Source organism: Xenopus tropicalis, chromosome 7 (genome assembly GCF_000004195.4).
Source record: "Xenopus tropicalis strain Nigerian chromosome 7, UCB_Xtro_10.0, whole genome shotgun sequence".
Classification (NCBI taxonomy): domain Eukaryota; kingdom Metazoa; phylum Chordata; class Amphibia; order Anura; family Pipidae; genus Xenopus; species Xenopus tropicalis.
In genome coordinates, this window is record NC_030683.2 from 82307369 (window position 1) to 82326017 (window position 18649).

At 38.0% G+C, this 18649-nt stretch overlaps 1 protein-coding gene across 1 annotated transcript; it reads left to right on the forward strand.

The window, feature by feature from the left end:
* The first annotated feature begins 1602 nt into the window (after positions 1 to 1602).
* On the forward strand, positions 1603 to 16839 carry zpr1 (ZPR1 zinc finger). Its single transcript, NM_001017134.3, has 14 exons — positions 1603 to 1842; positions 2426 to 2587; positions 8471 to 8561; positions 8653 to 8723; positions 9511 to 9597; positions 10170 to 10292; positions 11218 to 11283; positions 11380 to 11446; positions 12316 to 12386; positions 13248 to 13337; positions 13477 to 13587; positions 14138 to 14227; positions 15142 to 15207; positions 15860 to 16839. Exons 1-14 carry the CDS (start codon positions 1720 to 1722, stop codon positions 15980 to 15982), a joined length of 1341 nt encoding a protein of 446 aa, NP_001017134.1. The 5' UTR covers positions 1603 to 1719; the 3' UTR covers positions 15983 to 16839.
* Positions 16840 to 18649: the final 1810 nt, after the last annotated feature.

Genomic DNA, 18649 nt, shown 5'->3' on the forward strand with positions numbered 1-18649 from the left:
TTTGGGAAACATTCCAGCACAATAATGCTCCAAGCACAAAGTAGGGTCCATACAGAATGGTTTGCTGATATGGGAGAGGAAGAACCTGATTGGCCTGCACAGAGCCCTAATCTCAACCCAACTGGGAGATGAACTGGAACACATGGATCCCTATTGTCAGTGCCCAAGCTCTCATGTATGAGGGGAAGCAATGTTCTATCATCTAGCTCTCTTCTCTTGGGGTTAAAGACAGCTGAGAAAGGACCAACTTCATATTAATACCCTCATTTTTATAAGATGTTGTACAGGCAGGTGTCCACATACTTTTGCCCATATGCCCCTTTGTTTGGGTTTAGCCACTGGTAAAGGTGGCAACCCTATTTGCCACAGCACTTGGTTACACCACTATCCTACAGTTTACTGCATCAATTATTGTCCATGTTGCAATAAAGATACTCTTGCTATTGCCAAGGCCAGTAATCCAGATATTTCGTGGTAGGGCATGGGAGTACCTCAGAGAGTCTATCTTGCACCCTTATGTATACAATGGGGGGAATGTAATAAAAGTCGGTAATGGAAAAATTATTTGCAATGTGAAAATGCATGCCTCCGCGCAAATAAATTTGCCTTTGCGCTAATTTTATGACTGTTTAGCGACCACTTCCAACAATGGAAAAAAGTTTGTGAACTGTATTGTTTGCGACAATGCTTAATGTATGTAATAAAACTTCTTAATGAAAAAGTTGTTTGCATCAAAATATTACGCCACCCTCAAGCATACCATAAAAAGTTTGCAATGACCAATTAAAATTTGCAATGCAATGACAGTCTAATGAACAATGTTACATTCCAAAATGCAAACTTTAATTCTTATTTGTGTGCAGTTTTTTTCTGTTTACAACTTATTACACACATTTCCCCCAAAAGAGTAGAAAGTCTAGTTGGACAGCCTATGATTACAGGTGCCTAACAGATGTTATTGCAAACCAGTACCACATTTTAATACACCCCTCAGGATTGCCAGATTTATTTTTCCAAGCCAGCCAAAGTCAATTCTAAAATAGCCCAAAACTAGCCAAAATCCACTTTGAAAGTAGCCCAAAAGTAGCTCAATATGCGCAATGAAAAAAATATTACTGGGATAACTGATGTTTCCCTGCCCTCTGTGCCCAGTCCCTGCAGGTTATAGTAGTTTTGCTGCTTCAGGTTCAGCAAAGAGGAATAGAAAAGGGAGTTTCTGTCTATAATTGCATGCTGGGTATTGTAGTTTTATCTTAACCTTAGCTGTAGGTTAAAAGTAAGATACAAACTACATTACCCAGCATGCACTGGGATAGGCTTGTTGGACAAATAAAAACTTTAGCTAGTTTCCAAACTACAAACCCGCCAAGGCTTCAAAAACTAGCCCAAATTTGTACCTTGGCGGCTTGTACTTTGGACACCCGCCTAGGCTTTAAATTAGTAGCCCAATTTGGCGGAAAACCCGCCAACCTGGCACCCCCTAACATCTACAAATTACAGTCTCCCACTTATTACTCCCAACAACGCTTTTGGGTGGGCGGCTCTATTGAGAAAGACGAGCGACGCTGGGCGGGGCATACTGACAGCTAGTTCCGGGTTAACGGGGACACGTGGTTAATGGGCTAGGTACCGGGAGGTCTATCTGAGGCGAAAAAGCTTTTTGAGTAAAGCGCAAGAAAAGTATTGGAAACGATTCGCATCTGAGCATTAGCAGCCAGAATGTCGGTCATCCATGCTCCCGGAGTGCGAGAATCCTCTGCGCTGTTCCGCGACATTAGCGCGGAGGATGAGGAACAGCAGCCGGCAGAGATTGAGTCGCTCTGTATGAACTGCTACCACAATGTAAGAAAGGGTATTTCTGCTCAAACATTAAAGAGTCAGAACCAGCCAACAAGTGTCTCATGTGAATTTCGTGTTTAGTTTGGGAAGTTGAGAAGCATGGATATTTTGTTAGGACAGTTGGTAACTTAGTGGGATTTACTAATAACAAGGCAGTTCATGAAGGCAAGTGGTCACAGTGGTAGCCTGAAGCCTCTGCTTCTATCTTTGCCCATGAATAACATACTGTACTTATCTCCATGCGTTAGAGGGCAGCAGTATGGGACATGCTTCTATTGTTTTTATTTTAATCATATGGCTAGCTAACATTAGGGGTTCTTCAGAATGTCCTGTCTTCTCTTTGGATTTTCAGGAGTATCTGTCCATAAATCTGTTTGTCATCTCATTGTTGCCCACCCTCTTGATACCCTCAAACTACCTGGCCAGAATGGGTTTTCAAGGTTGTTGCATCAGCTCTGGGTATCAATGAAAACTTGATTGGAATATAGAGGCTGGAAGTAACCAAGGAGTCCTGCATCCTTGTGCCTTTGGGTATTTTCCTGGTATGCCAGCTTCATTTCTTTTTTGTGCTTTATCTTTTATATAGGGCTTGACTCGACTGCTTCTGACCAGAGTGCCCTTCTTTAAGGAGATAATTGTCAGTTCATTCACATGTGATTCGTGTGGCTGGAGTAACACAGAAATTCAGTCTGCTGGTCGTATCCAGGAGCAAGGTGTACAATATTCATTAAGCGTCAGGAACAAACAGGTAGATTGCTGGTGATTTATAAATAACTACTGTCAGTGTAGTGTTGGGTTTAAAAGGCAACTAAATCATCCCACAGATTCTTTTTAAGCAGCCTCATGTCCTTAACAGTGGCATAACTAAATGTTACAGCTTAAAAATTATTTTAGGGCATTCCTAGGATTTAGGATTTAGACATTTTTCATTAACGTATGTTGTTCCGCAGGGGCTCCTTTATCTCTTGCCCCCCTAGCAGTTGCAGGATCTGTTTTCATTTTTAGTCACACCACTGCCTCTATTTTATAATACAGTTGATTAAATTGCTACATTAATTCCTTAACAGGCTTGACAGTTGCTGAGACTTTAAACCACTCCATTTCATAAAGTTCTTCCTTCCTTTTTAAGGGGTTTTGTCACTTTTCTACATCACTGAAATAAGCCAATCTCCCTAAAAAAACCATAACTGCAGTGTAAATGTATAACCATTTATTCACTGGTGACTTCTGCATAACATGCACCATATCATGGGAATTACTGGCATTATAGGCATTTGTCACTTTTGTGCTTGTTCTGTACCTTGGTAATGAGCATATTTGACTCAGTATTAGATTTTCTTTCATTTTAGTTAATTATATAGGGAATAATGTGCCCCTATTGTATAATATCAGAATGTTATAAGGCATGAATATTTCCCTGACTCAGAGGGGGTACATTATTTTTTTTTATTTTTTTTTACTTAACATGCTGGCTTCTTTAGCACATTAGTATTGCAGTGTAATTAAATGTGTGTTGTTGGTAATATGACAAAGATGTAAACAAAACCTTTTAACTCTTTTACTGCCAAGCACGTATGGCATACGTGCTGGCAGTAAAAGGGCTTAAACGCCAACGACGTGTCTCATACGTCGTTGGCGTTTAAGCGCTGCCCTCTGCAGCGGCGGCATGTGCCGCCGCTGCAGAGGGCTTCTAACAATGACAGCCCCCCTGGGCAATGTGCCAGGGGGGCTGTCATCAGGGTCCTGCGAGCCGATCGCTCGCAGGACCCTCCAGGAAGCAGCAGATGCGATCGCATCGTATCTGCTGCTTCCTGCTTCCTCCCTCTCCCCCAGCGCCGGCCCAAATGACGAAGGAGGCGATCGGTCTTCAGGAACAGGTAAGGACTTTTTTTTTTTTATTGCATTTACACACTTTTACACACTTATACACACATTTACATACATTTATACACACTTACATACATTTACACACACTTACAGCACACATTTTAGCATTTTTTTATTTTATTTTATTTTTTTTTTTTTTTCTCATTTTTCACACTTTTATACACTTATTTACACTCATATACACACTTACACACTATCACACAACTTTTACACATGTACACACATGTATACACAAACACTTAGGTTTTTTTTTGTTTTGCTTTTTTTTTTTTTTTTTTTCATATTACCACTTTGTTTTTATTTTCTCTTACCTAAAAACTGTTTATTTTGACAGCGTAACTATTGGATCAGATATTCTGGCCACTAATTACACTGTCATGTGACTTATTTTGTTGTTTCACTGATTTGCACAATTTTTGTGGTTTTATCACATTTTATCCCTATATAAGTGTTCCTAATCTGTTTTTAGCGTAGCTTTGCCAGGTGTAACTTTGGTGTACAAAAATAACTTTACCTATTTTGAATTCATCAGAATGTGTACTTTCCAAAAATATATGGTTTTCTGGGGGTCACTGTATAGTTAGGGGGGGGTTACTGCACATAATACACTGACGGGGCTCTGTGTGCAAAAGCTGAGCTGGCAGGCGAGAAATCCTTATGCGCTATTTTCATTTTGGGTTCAGTACATACCGCAGACTTTGGTATATCTATGCATATTGGGCATCAAACTGTTCAGTAGGCCTCTGGTGTTCCTATTTGGGGTGACTTGCCTTTGTACGCAAGAAATTGTGTGAGATAAATACGACAAATTGCAACATTTTTAGGCAATTTTCTGAAATGTCATAAAAACCAATAACTTTAGGAAAGCTCTGCAGATTGGTACTTTGGTGTAGAAAGGACTCTTTACCCTTGTTGGATTTGTCAGAATGTGTACTTTCCAAAAATATATGGTTTTGTGGGGGATCTGTATAGTTAGGGGAAGTTTTGGCACATAATACACTGACAGGGGGCTCTGTGTGCAAAAGCTGAGCTGGCAGGCGAGAAATCCTTATGCGCTATTTTCATTTAGGGTTCAGTACATACCGCAGACTTTGGTATATCTATGCATATTGGGCATCAAACTGTTCAGTAGGCCTCTGGTGTTCCTATTTGGGGTGACTTGCCTTTGTACGCAAGAAATTGTGTGAGATAAATGCGACAAATTGCAACATTTTTAGGCGATTTTCTGAAATGTCATAAAAACCAATAACTTTAGGAAAGCTCTGCAGATTGGTACTTTGGTGTAGAAAGGACTCTTTACCCTTGTTGGATTTGTCAGAATGTGTACTTTCCAAAAATATATGGTTTTGTGGGGGTCACTGTATGGTTAGGGGAAGTTTTGGCACATAATACACTGACAGGGGGCTCTGTGTGCAAAAGCTGAGCTGGCAGGCGAGAAATCCTTATGCGCTATTTTCATTTTGGGTTCAGTACATACCGCAGACTTTGGTATATCTATGCATATTGGGCATCAAACTGTTCAGTAGACCTCCGGTGTTCCTTTTTGGGGTGATTTGTCTTTATCTGATCTTTATCAAGAAATTGTGAGAGATAAATGCGGCAAATTGCAACATTTTTATGCGATTTTCGAAAATGTCATATAAATCTGCAAACTTAGGAAAGCTTTACAGCTTGGTACTTTGTAGCAATAAGAAATATTTACCCATTATAGATTCGGGGGGATGTGTATTTTCCAAAAATATATGGCTTTCTGGGGTGAATGTACTTTTTTTGTAGCATTATCCCACATAAAGGATGTAAATGTGTTGATTTTGCAGGAGCTGAAATGATAGATCATATGGGGGTATGTTCCCATTGGGGCCCCTACATGCCACATACTTAGGTAAACCTATACATATTGGGCATCAAACTGTTCAGTGGACCCCTGGCGTTCAAATTTAGGGTGTTTTATCTTGGTACCTAACACTATGTGGGAGATAAGATGCTGCAAAGTGGAAGCTTTGAGGGGATTTTTGGAAATGTCATCAAAATTGCTAACTTTAGAAAAGCTGTGCGGCTTGGTACTTTGGAGTAGAAAGACATGGGTACCCATTTTAGATTCGGGGGAATGTGTACTTTCCAAAAATATATGACTTTCTGGGGTGAGCGTACTTTTTTGTAGCTTTATCCCACATATAATGATGTAAATGTGTTGATTTTGCAGGAGCTGAAATGACAGAAATGACAGTATATATGGGGGTATGTTCACATTGGGGCCCCTACATGCCACATACTTAGGTAAACCTATACATATTGGGCATCAAACTGTTCAGTGGACCCCTGGCGTTCAAATTCAGGGTGTTTTATCTTGGTACCTAATGCTATGTGGGAGATAAGATGCTTCAAAATGGAAGCTTTGAGGGGATTTTTGGAAATGTCATCAAAATTGCTAACTTTAGAAAAGCTGTGCGGCTTGGTACTTTGGAGTAGAAAGACATGGGTACCCATTTTAGATTCGGGGGAATGTGTACTTTCCAAAAATATATGGCTTTCTGGGGTGAGCGTACTTTTTTGTAGCTTTATCTCACATATAATGATGTAAATGTGTTGATTTTGCAGGAGCTGAAATGACAGAAATGACAGTATATATGGGGGTATGTTCACATTCGGGCCCCTACATGCCACATACTTGGGTAAACCTATACATATTGGGCATCAAACTGTTCAGTGGACCCCTGGTGTTCAAATTCAGGGTGTTTTATCTTGGTACCTAATGCTATGTGGGAGATAAGATGCTTCAAATTGGAAGCTTTGAGGGGATTTTTGGAAATGTCATCAAAATTGCTAACTTTAGAAAAGCTGTGCGGCTTGGTACTTTGGAGTAGAAAGACATGGGTACCCATTTTAGATTCGGGGGAATGTGTACTTTCCAAAAATATATGACTTTCTGGGGTGAGCGTACTTTTTTGTAGCTTTATCCCACATATAATAATGTAAATGTGTTGATTTTGCAGGAGCTGAAATGACAGAAATGACAGTTCATATGGGGGTATGTTCACATTGGGGCCCCTACATGCCACATACTTAGGTAAACCTATACATATTGGGCATCAAACTGTTCAGTGGACCCCTGGCGTTCAAATTCAGGGTGTTTTATCTTGGTACCTAATGCTATGTGGGAGATAAGATGCTTCAAAGTGGAAGCTTTGAGGGGATTTTTGGAAATGTCATCAAAATTGCTAACTTTAGAAAAGCTGTGCGGCTTGGTACTTTGGAGTAGAAAGACATGGGTACCCATTTTAGATTCGGGGGAATGTGTACTTTCCAAAAATATATGACTTTCTGGGGTGAGCGTACTTTTTACTAGCTTCATCCCACATATAATGATGTAAATGTGTTGATTTTGCAGAAGCTGAAATGACAGAAATGACAGTTCATATGGGGTATGTTCACATTGGGGCCCCTACATGCCACATACTTAGGTAAACCTATACATATTGGGCATCAAACTGTTCAGTGGACCCCAGGCATTCATATTTAGGGTGTTTTATTTGGTTACTTTATGACCTGTAGGAGATAAGATACTATAGACTAGAAGCTTTGAAGCGATTTTTAAAAAAAATCACAAATTTTGATAAAAACCAATAACTTTAGGAAAGCATTGCGACTTGATAGTTTGGAGTAGACAGACAGTTGTGCCTATTCTGTATTCCCCAGAATCTGTTCTTTCCAAAAATGTACAATTTTCTGGGATAAACCTTCTGTTAGTGGAATTTTGGCCTTGAAATCCAAAGTATGCAGTTTTTTTGGAGCAGTGCTTTGGGAATTTGGTAGTGTACTGCTGGGAGTTTTTGACCTATACAAGTGAGAAATCTCCATAAAACTATATATATTTGGTATTGGCACGTTCAGGAGACATGGGACTTTCCAAATCAGTTGTATATTCGTGCATAAAATAATTTTTGTTTCTAGTATGTGTGATTATATTATGGAAATTTTTTTTTTGCATTTTTAGACATTTAGAAGCCTATATCTTGTTACAGAATTGGAATTACACAAAAATTCTACCATATTCTGAAAGCTTAGGTTGTTCTGAAAAAAACGATATATTGTTTTCCTTGGTAAACTAAAAGTCCCCCCGAGGAAAGGCCCCTAAAGTGAAACAGTGCAAAATGTTCAAAAACTGTCTGGCAATACAAGTTCCGCTTTGACCAAAATGGCTGGCAGTAAAAGGGTTAAAAACAGCCAATTCCAGTAATGTCTGACAACATAACTCAGAACTGCTGTTGCTTAATTGGATGCTATATTAACACAAGAAAGTTAAACATACTTTTTCTCCCATACCTGAACAATATTACTAGGCCATCTGCGTATCCTATGTATGGGTGGCCATACACAGGCAGATATAAGCTGACAAATCTGGTTCTATTGACTGATTCGGCAGCTTTTTTGCCAATGTATGGGGCCCTGCAATGGTGCTTCCTGAAAATCAGGCAGATGTCTATCGAATTGAGGTCCACATGGACTCATTCATATGGTCCTCACTCCGATGGCTCCTATCCCCTTCATTTTAATGGGATCATTTAGCCCTAGTGCCAAACGATCATATCACAATATCACCTACTTTTGGTGGACATATCGGAGGGAAGATACGCTCATTTGGTGAGGTAGTGCATGGTCACCTTAATTCAACCATATTTGTGATGTGCCTTGTTAGATCATATTATACAGAGATTCCGATTTTCAGTATCTTTTTGTTTTACAGGATGTAAATCGTGAAGTTATTAAAACAGACTATGCAAAAGTGCAGATTCCTGAATTAGATTTTGAAATTCCAGCATGTAGCCAGAAAGGAGGTTTGTGCATTTAACTTTATGTGTATGGAATATAGGGTTGTATATATAATTATTAGAGTAAATATTTTTTTTTTAATTTCTTGTTTTCCAGCACTCACTACAATTGAAGGAATCATTGAAAGAACAATTGTGGGCCTACAACAGGAGCAGTCTCTTCGCCGAGTAAGTACTAGATTCAGTCAGAATTAGTGCAGAGATTGCTGTTACATTGTACAGTACAGTTGCTCCTAATGTGTAGCGCACAATATAACTTTATTATTTATTCCACAGGCTGTTTTGATGTTGCAGCAGTTTTCCTTCCTTTGTACTAGGCAGGTATCAAATCTGTGTGCTGTTTGTGATAATTCACATATCATTGAAAGCATTCTGTAATAATTAAAGGCTTTACATGGAAAAATGTTTTTTCAGAATGCATCCAGTAATGCTCCTCAAGCCGAATCCTCTATTCAAATCTCATTTGAATCTTTTTTTCATTTGTTTGTTGTGTGGGACCTGTTATCCAGAAACCCATTATCCAAAAAGCTTTACGAAATGAAAAGGCCATCTCCCATAGAATCTCTTTTAATCAAATAATTCAAATTTTTTAAAATGATTTTCTTTTCTCTCTAGTAATAAAACAATACATTGTACTTGATCCCAACTAAGATATTTATTGACAATCATTATTGGAGGCAAAACAATCTTAGTGGGTTTATTTAATGTTTAAATTATTTTTTTAGGAGACTTAAGGTATGAAGATCCAAATTACATTATCTGGAAAACTCCAGGTCCCTAGCATTCATACTAGTATATTGCTTCCTACAGAAACATGGAACAAATGCATTGTGGTTGCCTGACAACATCAGTTTGCTTTTTCAGGTGGCATTTCTTCTGGTGATTACAACACTATGATATGATGATTTTTTTATTTTTTGTGGAATAGTCAACATTTGTTTTGTCTTCTTCTTAGGCTGAAAATGAAAGTATTGCAGCTAAAGTTGATGAATTTATTATAAAGCTTCAGCGACTGAAAGATGGGGAAGACCAGTTTACTTTTGTAAGTAAGCTATGCTTCGTTTCACGAGTGCTCTGTGAGACTGACATATGGGAGTCTATATCTGGTCATGCGCCTGTTCAAATATTGAACCAAATCTGGATCCTAATTTCCCTTTGCAAATTAATTGAGTACTTTGAAAAAGAAGATTTAAGTATAGCATGAAAGAAACATAAAAACAAAAAATGGTACCTGTGTCACGTGATTTAAAGGGTTTGGATTTGTGTTCAGCCAGGTACTTGGGTTCAGCTGAATACAAAGCCTGCAGAAAAAAAGTTCTGATTCTGCCAAAAACTGAACTAAATCCTGGATTTGGTGCATCCCTAGCAATTACTAAGTAACCAATCAAATATTTACTTCAGTACTCTTACTTGTAGTAGACTGATCAAACTAATTGTTTAGTCATGTAATATGCAGTGTATAACTGTATACTTTAGACTTTATTAATAAAGTGAATGACTGTCGTTCTATATCTGTATCCATTTTATGCTACTGACATACTGTTGTACTTCAGATACTGACACTTAGGTGACAAGGACTTTAATATAATATAATATTTAATATACTCTCTTTAGATTATTGATGACCCATCAGGGAACAGCTTTGTGGAGAATCCATTTGCTCCTCAAAAGGATGAAGCACTTTTGGTTACACGCTACAAGAGGACTCCAGAACAGGATGTGTTACTAGGGCTTGAGGTATGTATTTTTCTCTTTTTTTTTTTAAAGAAGAAGGAAAGGCTAATAAAGAGTTAATCTCAAGCTGCAGGCATACCTTCAGTTGTCTTAATAGTGCCCTTAAGTCTCCCCATATTTCTCCCGTTCAGATGATCAGAAGCCAAACAGGAATAAAAAAAATGCAGAGCTGTGTAAAGAAAGTTCCCATAATGCCTCACTCCTGCACCAAGAGCAAGACAGGTGTAGATGCTCAGTTAGTAAGACTCTGAGTCAGCTTCCTGCTGATTGGCTCAGATCCACATTCCTAAGGGGGGGGGTGAGTTCTTGGCATTCTTGAGGGAGTAGGGAGCAGGAGAGGGGAGAGAGCAGAGAGCTGCGTGTCTCTGGCAGAGGAAAATGGACACAACAAATCTTTTGACAGGGAACTCAGTGCAGCGTTTCTGTGAGTGCTTATGGCTGTATTTACATAGACTTTTCTGATAAAGCTCCTTTAAAACCTTTTTACTGTATATATAGAAACTTTTTAAGCTTGTTACAAATCTACAAGGAAGTAGGAAAAAGATGTTGGGTACAGCCACTTATTGGATCAATCAAGTGCTCTGTTCTTTTGTTGTTTTCAAACTTGAATAATCACCTTACAACAAACAGTTAACTCTGCTGACATCCCAGAAGTGTTCATATGCATTTTATTGACATGCCCATTCATGCTTAGCCACAACAATTTTTGCAGTTTCCTAGCACCCCTTGTTCATGTTTCATTTTTTGTTTCTGAATTACAACTAGTCATTTACTTAACTTGAAATTATTACTAGTCAATTAAATTAGAGTACCAGAATGTCCAGTAATTTCATTAATGCAAAATAAACATTGAGTATAACTTTTAAAATGTATTAAAGGGTATGTTTACCTTTAAAACACTTTCATAAAATATTTTTTTTTTCTTTAGAGCTCATCTGCAAGTCAGAAACAGGAAGAGAAACCTATGCCAACCAGTGAGGAACTGAGAGATGAGGTACCGGCTTAATATAAGCATTATGACTTCATGTATATTAAGTTTGATCTTGTAGATATTGTGGGATGTCCAGCTATCTGTGGATTTTTATTGCAGGTCCTCCAGTTCCCAACAAATTGTCCAGAATGCAATGTTCCAGCAAAGACTAACATGAAGCTAGTGCGTATCCTTTGTGGCCTATCCAAACCTGTGTACAGTAATTTTATATTAAGAATGAAATCAAAAACTGATATTCTAGGAATTTTTTCTTTCTCTTTTTCATGTATTTTACGTACTTTGATTCTTTGATTTAGCCGAGTGCTAATGAACTAAGATTTTACAGCATATTAAACAAGATGGTACAGGAAAAGGGCTTTGTCAACCCAAATGGCTCTAATAATGTTGAAAATACAATTAAGGATATATTTACTTAGTATAAAAAATGTTGTAACTTTATGCCATTGCATTGAACCTTGTGAGGCTTTAAAAATGGTCCTGTGTACTGTATACTCACAGCAAAGTGGTATTTCTTGTAGAAATGCATTATTACAGGGGTAGTTAACTTTTAGAACGTTATGGAGTGTTCTGTTCTTAGAAACTTTTTATTTGTATTGTTTGTATTTTTCTGGTTCCTCTTTCCTGTGTTCACTGACCCAGACAAAGGGCTATTGCTGTGTAAAGTTATCATTTTAGTTTTGTTACTTTTTATTACTTATCTTTCTATTCAGGCCCTTTCCTATTCATCTTTGAGCCTCTTATTTAAAGCACTGCCTGGCAGCGAGGGCATATTAGATCCAACCAGTTTTATTATTACAGAGAAAAAGGAAATCATTATTAAAAATATGAATTATTTGATTAAAATGGAGTCTATGGGAGATGGCCTTTCTATAATTCGGAACTTTCTGGATAATGGGTTTCCGGATAAGGGAAATATGGCTTGTGAAAAGAGTGCAATGACATGGATTTTGTTTACAGTGATGCAAACAAATATTTTTTTACCTTCTCAGTCATAGGTGATCAATTCTTAAAGGTAAATCTTTGACAAATTGTTAGAAATCCCTCATTTCAAGGAAGTCATTATTATGGCTACAAACTGTGACTCCTGCGGCCATCGGACTAATGAGGTGAGCCAGACTAGTTAAATTTTGCCAGAACCAGCAATGACATTCTTATGTAGTTGCTGTTATAGAAATGCAATTTCTTGAAATTAAATTGCTTCTGTACATTGTGATTAGCATTTGTAATTAATATTAATATCTTTTTAAAGGGTGTAAATAAAGAGTTTACAGACACTCTCAGATTAAGTAACATACAGATTGGCCAGCTCTGACATCTGTTTATTTTTCAATACAATGGCCATTGTTTTGTTTGAGAAAGCATGTTAAACAGTTAAGGGCTCTGGCACACGAGGAGATTTGTCGCCGGCGATTTTTAAAAGAGCGATTTGGCGACAAGACGCCAATGCTAAATCAATGGAAATCGCCAGTGTCAAAACATACGAGGCTACTTCAAATCGCCTGCTGTTTCAAATCGCACACAGACCCTTTTCTGAGCGACTTGAGTAAACATGAGGGGGAGTTAACTGTTGAGTGTACCATGGGTAGCAGATCGCCTGGAGCTCAACTCGCATGAAATCTCTTCGTGAGTATTGTCGTGGCGACTTGTCAGGGGAAAAAAACGCAGGTGACAAATCTCCTCGTGTGCCAGAGCCCTAAGAGTGTGGTGCAGTTGCACCAAGGTCTGTAACCCAAAAGGGAACATGATTGCCATTGGTCCCATTAATAGTTATGCTGTGTTATTATCCATCTAGGAAGGTGATAGGACTGCACTTATTTTGAAGCAAATTAATACAGTTTGGCCATCTGTGTTGGTAATATTGTCCTGACTAAATTTAAATGTGTATTGATTATTTAGTGACTTGAGTTTGTCCAGATTTATACTCATGGCACAGTTCCTAAATATGTGAATTGCTGTTTCTGTTGCAGGTGAAATCAGGAGGTGCCATTGAACCTCTTGGGACTAGAATCACCTTGCACATTACAGATCTGTCTGACCTTACCAGAGATGTGTTAAAAGTAAGTATTCGGCAAAATTTATTGTGTGTGTCTCAAAATGTTGGATTTTTTGTAGTAAAACATTTTTTTTTTGTATATTAAGTCAGTGTGTGCGGTACTCTGTTAGTCTGATACTAATAATACCTGTTTGATTTTACAGTCTGAGACCTGTGGTATTAGTGTCCCAGAGTTGGAGTTTGAACTGGGGATGGGTGCTCTTGGTGGCAAGTTCACCACTTTGGAAGGCCTTCTAAAAGACATCAAAGATTTGGTAACAATCCTAATATAATGCACTGTCTTTTTTTTATTCACACCCCCACCTCTTCCCATTTTTGTACTGTGTAAGGATCTAGGTGTAAAAAAAAATTAAAAAAAAAAATATATTTTTTTAGCAATTGTGGCTTCCTCACATTTTACAGGATACTGTTATAGATGCAAAGGGTTAGTGGCAAGTGTCACTGCTGACCTCATTGCAAAATATTTCAGTGTTTTCAATGCTTGCGTTTCTCTGTGCAGCACTGATCATAGCTTACATCAGCAGTACATCCATTGTAGATCTGCCACATGGATGTCTGTCTGTTTTTTTTTTTAATGTACTATTGATATTGAGTCTGCTTTGGTATACTTGGTATACCCTTGTTTTCTTAAGGGCACCACTAGTGGAAAAGAATTAAATCTAAATACTTTTTGCTCTTGGGAAACAAATTAATTATGTAATAATGTTTAATTTAAGAATTTGGTCATGCAATTCAAGACCATTTAGGACTTTGAATAAGAGTTGTATAGATTTACAGGGAATTAACTCTGTTTGCTTCTTGCAGGTGGTGGATAAGAACCCTTTTACACTTGGTGACAGCTCCTCATCAGACAGAAGGGAAAAGCTTGAGGACTTTGGCAGGAAAATTGACCAGGTATGAAGTATGTGCTGATCAATAGTAGACCAGGGAAAAAAAGTGGCTAATAAAGTGGCAGATTTCTCAAAATTCAAATTTATGGAAAAAAATGCGGATGTGAAAAAAAATAACTGCAACAAAACTAGTGCAACTTTTTTTCTTGAATGCTAGCTTATTTAAGAAAAAAGTGCAACAGAATATTCCTGTGTGTCTTTTGTCTCAGAAAAAAAGTTGCACGCTGGCGAGAATCCCATTGTTCCATTCATTTTCAACAAGGCTATAAACTCTGTTTTAATAACTGGGAAAATAAATAAATAAAGCTGTTAGATACAATTCTCATTGGCTTGTATTGATTCTCACTAGCTTTTACTTGCCAAGCTTTTCTTAATAAATACTGACTATTCGTGGTTCTTAAGCATATTCTCGAGTATAGTCGCATATGCGTTTTTTCACAGTTTTTTCTAGAATCATGAAAAACAACTTGACTTTTGATAAATTGGCCTAAGTGTAACTAATAAAGGCTAACAACTGTTGAAGGTTTGTGTTATTGCCTCTGTCTGTCTTTCTCTCTCCCCCCCCCCCCCCCCTTATAGGAGGAAAAAATATTTTGCTTGAAAGAATCTTACAAAGGGATACTACAAATGTTCTTTAATTTTTCTGCCACAAAGGAATAAATACAGTATATGCTATAAAAAGTACAAGTCAGACCATGTCTTGGCTGCTATGCCTTATGACTGTATTTATTCTTTCACCTGCACACATGGCAGATTAACAGAAGGCCCTGGGATCAGTAATGAATGATTATGAATAAGGGCCATAACAATGACAAGACACACATAGTTTTATTTATTTTCCAAGTTACAGTTTCTTAACCTTCATTGGCTGTACCCTCCTGCATGAATCTCACGTGATCATTTGTTGTCCCCATTCAGATCCTGGAGGGACATTTAAAGGCACATTTCATTCTTGATGACCCAGCTGGGAATAGCTACCTTCAGGTAAGCAAAACAATGAACTCACTTGACAGACATATAATAAAGAAATGCTTGAAACAGTGCAAATATCCCATATTAATTAGGGATTTGCTTTTACATATTCTCTGTTATGTTAACAGCTGTGTAAGAAGGCATTCTATAATGTGCACATTTATCATTTTATATTTGTATTTAAATACAGTAGAAACTATTTCACAGCATTGCGTGGACAAAGCTACTACATGAAGTCATATATTTGTTCAATCATTCCCTCCCGCCTCCTAGCTTCATCAACCACTAGCAAATAACTATAGTGAATGCCCCTTAAAGTACATTTAAGGGGCATTCACTATTGGACCTATACACAGTCAAACACTGATTTTAGATCAGTTTATTTTTATACATTCCAGTGCTTGCATTCTTTAAATGTTCCAGTATACTTGTATACCCTTTGTTTTTGTTTAACATTTTAAGTTTTCTTGCATTTTAATTCATAATTTTCAGTCCAATACTGTGAAACTCTGATTTTAAAACCTCCCCTATTTTACATAATTTTTTTTGGCCGTGTGAAAAAACAAAAAATCATGGTTTTACTGCAAATGGTAAATATAAAAAGAAGTATGTGGTCCCATTGAGCTCGGTTCTTACTTAGTAAGTTATATATTTTCTCTCACAGAATGTATATGCACCAGAAGAAGACCCTGAAATGAAAGTAGAGAAGTATGAACGGACATTTGAGCAAAATGAGGATCTTGGACTCAATGACATGAAAACAGAGGGATATGAAGAGAAGGCTTGATGGCTGCTAGCTCTGCCAAGATCACTTGGTTTCATGGAAACATAAATGCAGCATTATGAATGAACAGTTGTTTTGCTAGTTGTTTTCAGTAAACAATATTTCAGTATGCAAATAGCTATGTATGCTGAAGACGCCCAGATGCTTGCTCACACTGCTAATGTGGATATAATTCTTCCATTTACTGCCCCCTAAAAACATTGTAGCTGCCTTTTTTTCTTCTCCAGAAGAGTGCGTCTCCAGAGTGAGAGAGTAAGGTATCCGATATTTCATTTGTGGAAAATCATCATGTTGGGGCACACAGGATTCTTTATTAAGTGCCTGAAGAAAAACAAATGACCACATGTAGGCCACTGATAAACAGTGTTGTCCTTTAAAACTAGATATATGGCAATATACTCCCTACCTTTAATGCCGTAATTTAGCACAGGGGTGTAATGCTTCTAGCCATTTAATTGGTTCTGAACCTCAACTCCAATCATCCATAACTAGCACCAAATAAGATAGGAGATATACTTTCAGAAGTTTTTAAAGGCCAGGTCATCCTAACTGTTGGACTGTTTTGTGTATCAGTTAAGTTTATTCAGTTTAATAAACTTGTATATTTTATTAGTTGCAAAGAAAGTTGTTCTGCCATATAGAAGGGCTGTATTATTTTTTTCAAAGGTGATGTGTCACCTACTTCACCATGGCTCAAGTGGAGCTACAGGTCATCTGTGGAAATTAGCCATTTTTAAGTTGCAATAGATAGCCACAGCTGGGCATTTTATGTTACAAAAAAATTGTAAAAAAAAATATATATATATTTAAATTGGTGACCCTCATTTTATGTTCTAACAACAAATAAAAACTTAAATGTACACACACAATCTTTATTGTTACTGTAGTTGATAGTATCTGGGTTTAAATATAATTATAACTGGGCCATACAAAATGAGATTGTTGCACTATAAATTTAATGCTGCTACTTGAGTGCTTGCTAGTTGTTTTCATACTTGACATAGCATATCTAAACTTGCTACAGGTTTACGTATCAGCAGAGTGTTTAGAAAAGATGGAGGGCCCATCCCATTGTATATGTGAGGCTCCTATTAGATATAGGATCTGAAAAGTTAAAGGGGCTATTCACCTTTGAATTTACTTTTAGTGTTGATATTCTGGGACAATTTGAAGATGGTCTTTGTTTTTTTTTTATTTAGTTTTTTTTTTTAATTTCTTAACTTTTTGTTCAGCATCTCTTCAGTTTTGAATTGATAATATACTATAGCAATCAGTTTGAATGAGACTGGAATATGAATGGGAGCTACTGAAAAGAAAGCAAAGTAATAAAAATAACAATACAATCAAGCTGTAGCCTCACAGAGCAATAGTTTTTGTCTGTCTAGAGGGAGGCAGAAGAGGAAAGCAAATAATTTAAAAACTATAAAAATTAAAAATGAAGTTTAGTTGATAAGTTGCTAAAAATACATCTGAGAAATCTCTTTTAATATGTACTCAATGACCAGTTGACAGTGTTTATAAAAATAACCGAAATAGATCACATTACTGATAAAGCCAGGGCTGAAAAGACTATCTTTATAGTGTTCTTATATTTTGATCTCCAAATAAAATACAAATCTTACCTCATTCTATATGTGTGGGCTTTCTTTATGTCAATTCTCATTGTGCTGTTTGCATACATAGTGAATAAAGGGTGTGCTTTGAATTTGGGATCTGGGAGTAGGACTCATCATGATGAGGCACCAAATGTGACATACTTTTTTTGCTTCAGTGTTAATTATAGTGACTGCTTTTGACAATCATCAGCAATACACAGTCAAGTTTTGCTAAAGAGATAACTATGTATCACTATATAAGGGAGTAAACTGATGCTTTCTCTCACCAGCAGAGATAAGGGCATCAATTGACATTAGAAGAAAGAAAGTTCAATCTTAACATTTAAAGGCTGTGTTTAAGGGCTCTAGTACACGGGGAGATTAGTCGCCCACGGCAAAACTCCCTGCTCGCGGGCGACTAATCTCCCCGAGTTGCCTTCCCCCTGCCATCCCACCGGCTAACATGTAAGTCGCCGGCGGGATGGCAGACGCGGCGGGGCGAAATCGTGAAACTCCGTGACCTGAGCATCGGTTCCTCCCTGTGCAGCTGGATCCTGGACTTCCTGACAAACAGACCTCAGGTGGTTCGGATCGGCAACATCACCTCATCCACACTGACACTAAGCACCAGTGCCCCCCAGGGATGTACACCCTCAACACCACCATCATCGGCTGCATTTCTAATGAAGATGAGTCGGCCTACAGGGCAGAAGTGAGAGTCCTGACATCATGGTGCCGGGACAACAACCTGCTGCTCAACGTCAGCAAAACTAAGGAGCTCATTGTAGATTACAGGAGACTGCAGGGAGGAGGCCAAACGCCCATTCACATTGAGGGAGCAGAGGTGGAGAGAGTCAGCTGCTTCAGATTCCTGGGCATCAATATCAGTGAGGATCTGAGTTGGTCTCACCACGTTGGTGTGATCACAAAAGCTGCAAGACAGCGGCTCTTCTTTCTGCGGCGCCTGAGGAGGTTCGGCATGGACTCCAGAATACTCACAAACTTCTATCGATGCACCATTGAGAGTATTCTGTCCGGCTGTATCACCACCTGGTATGGCAGCTGTAATGCTTTG

What these genes read in the sequence shown, in the direction of transcription:
- zpr1 (NM_001017134.3), top strand. Translation starts at nt 1,720, where the DNA reads ATGTCGGTCATCCATGCTCCCGGAGTGCGAGAATCCTCTGCGCTGTTC. An exon ending in GTATGAACTGCTACCACAAT is followed by an intron (nt 1,843 to 2,425) that starts GTAAGAAAGGGT and finishes TCTTTTATATAG; the next exon opens with GGCTTGACTCGACTGCTTCT. An exon ending in GCGGCCATCGGACTAATGAG is followed by an intron (nt 12,387 to 13,247) that starts GTGAGCCAGACT and finishes TTTCTGTTGCAG; the next exon opens with GTGAAATCAGGAGGTGCCAT.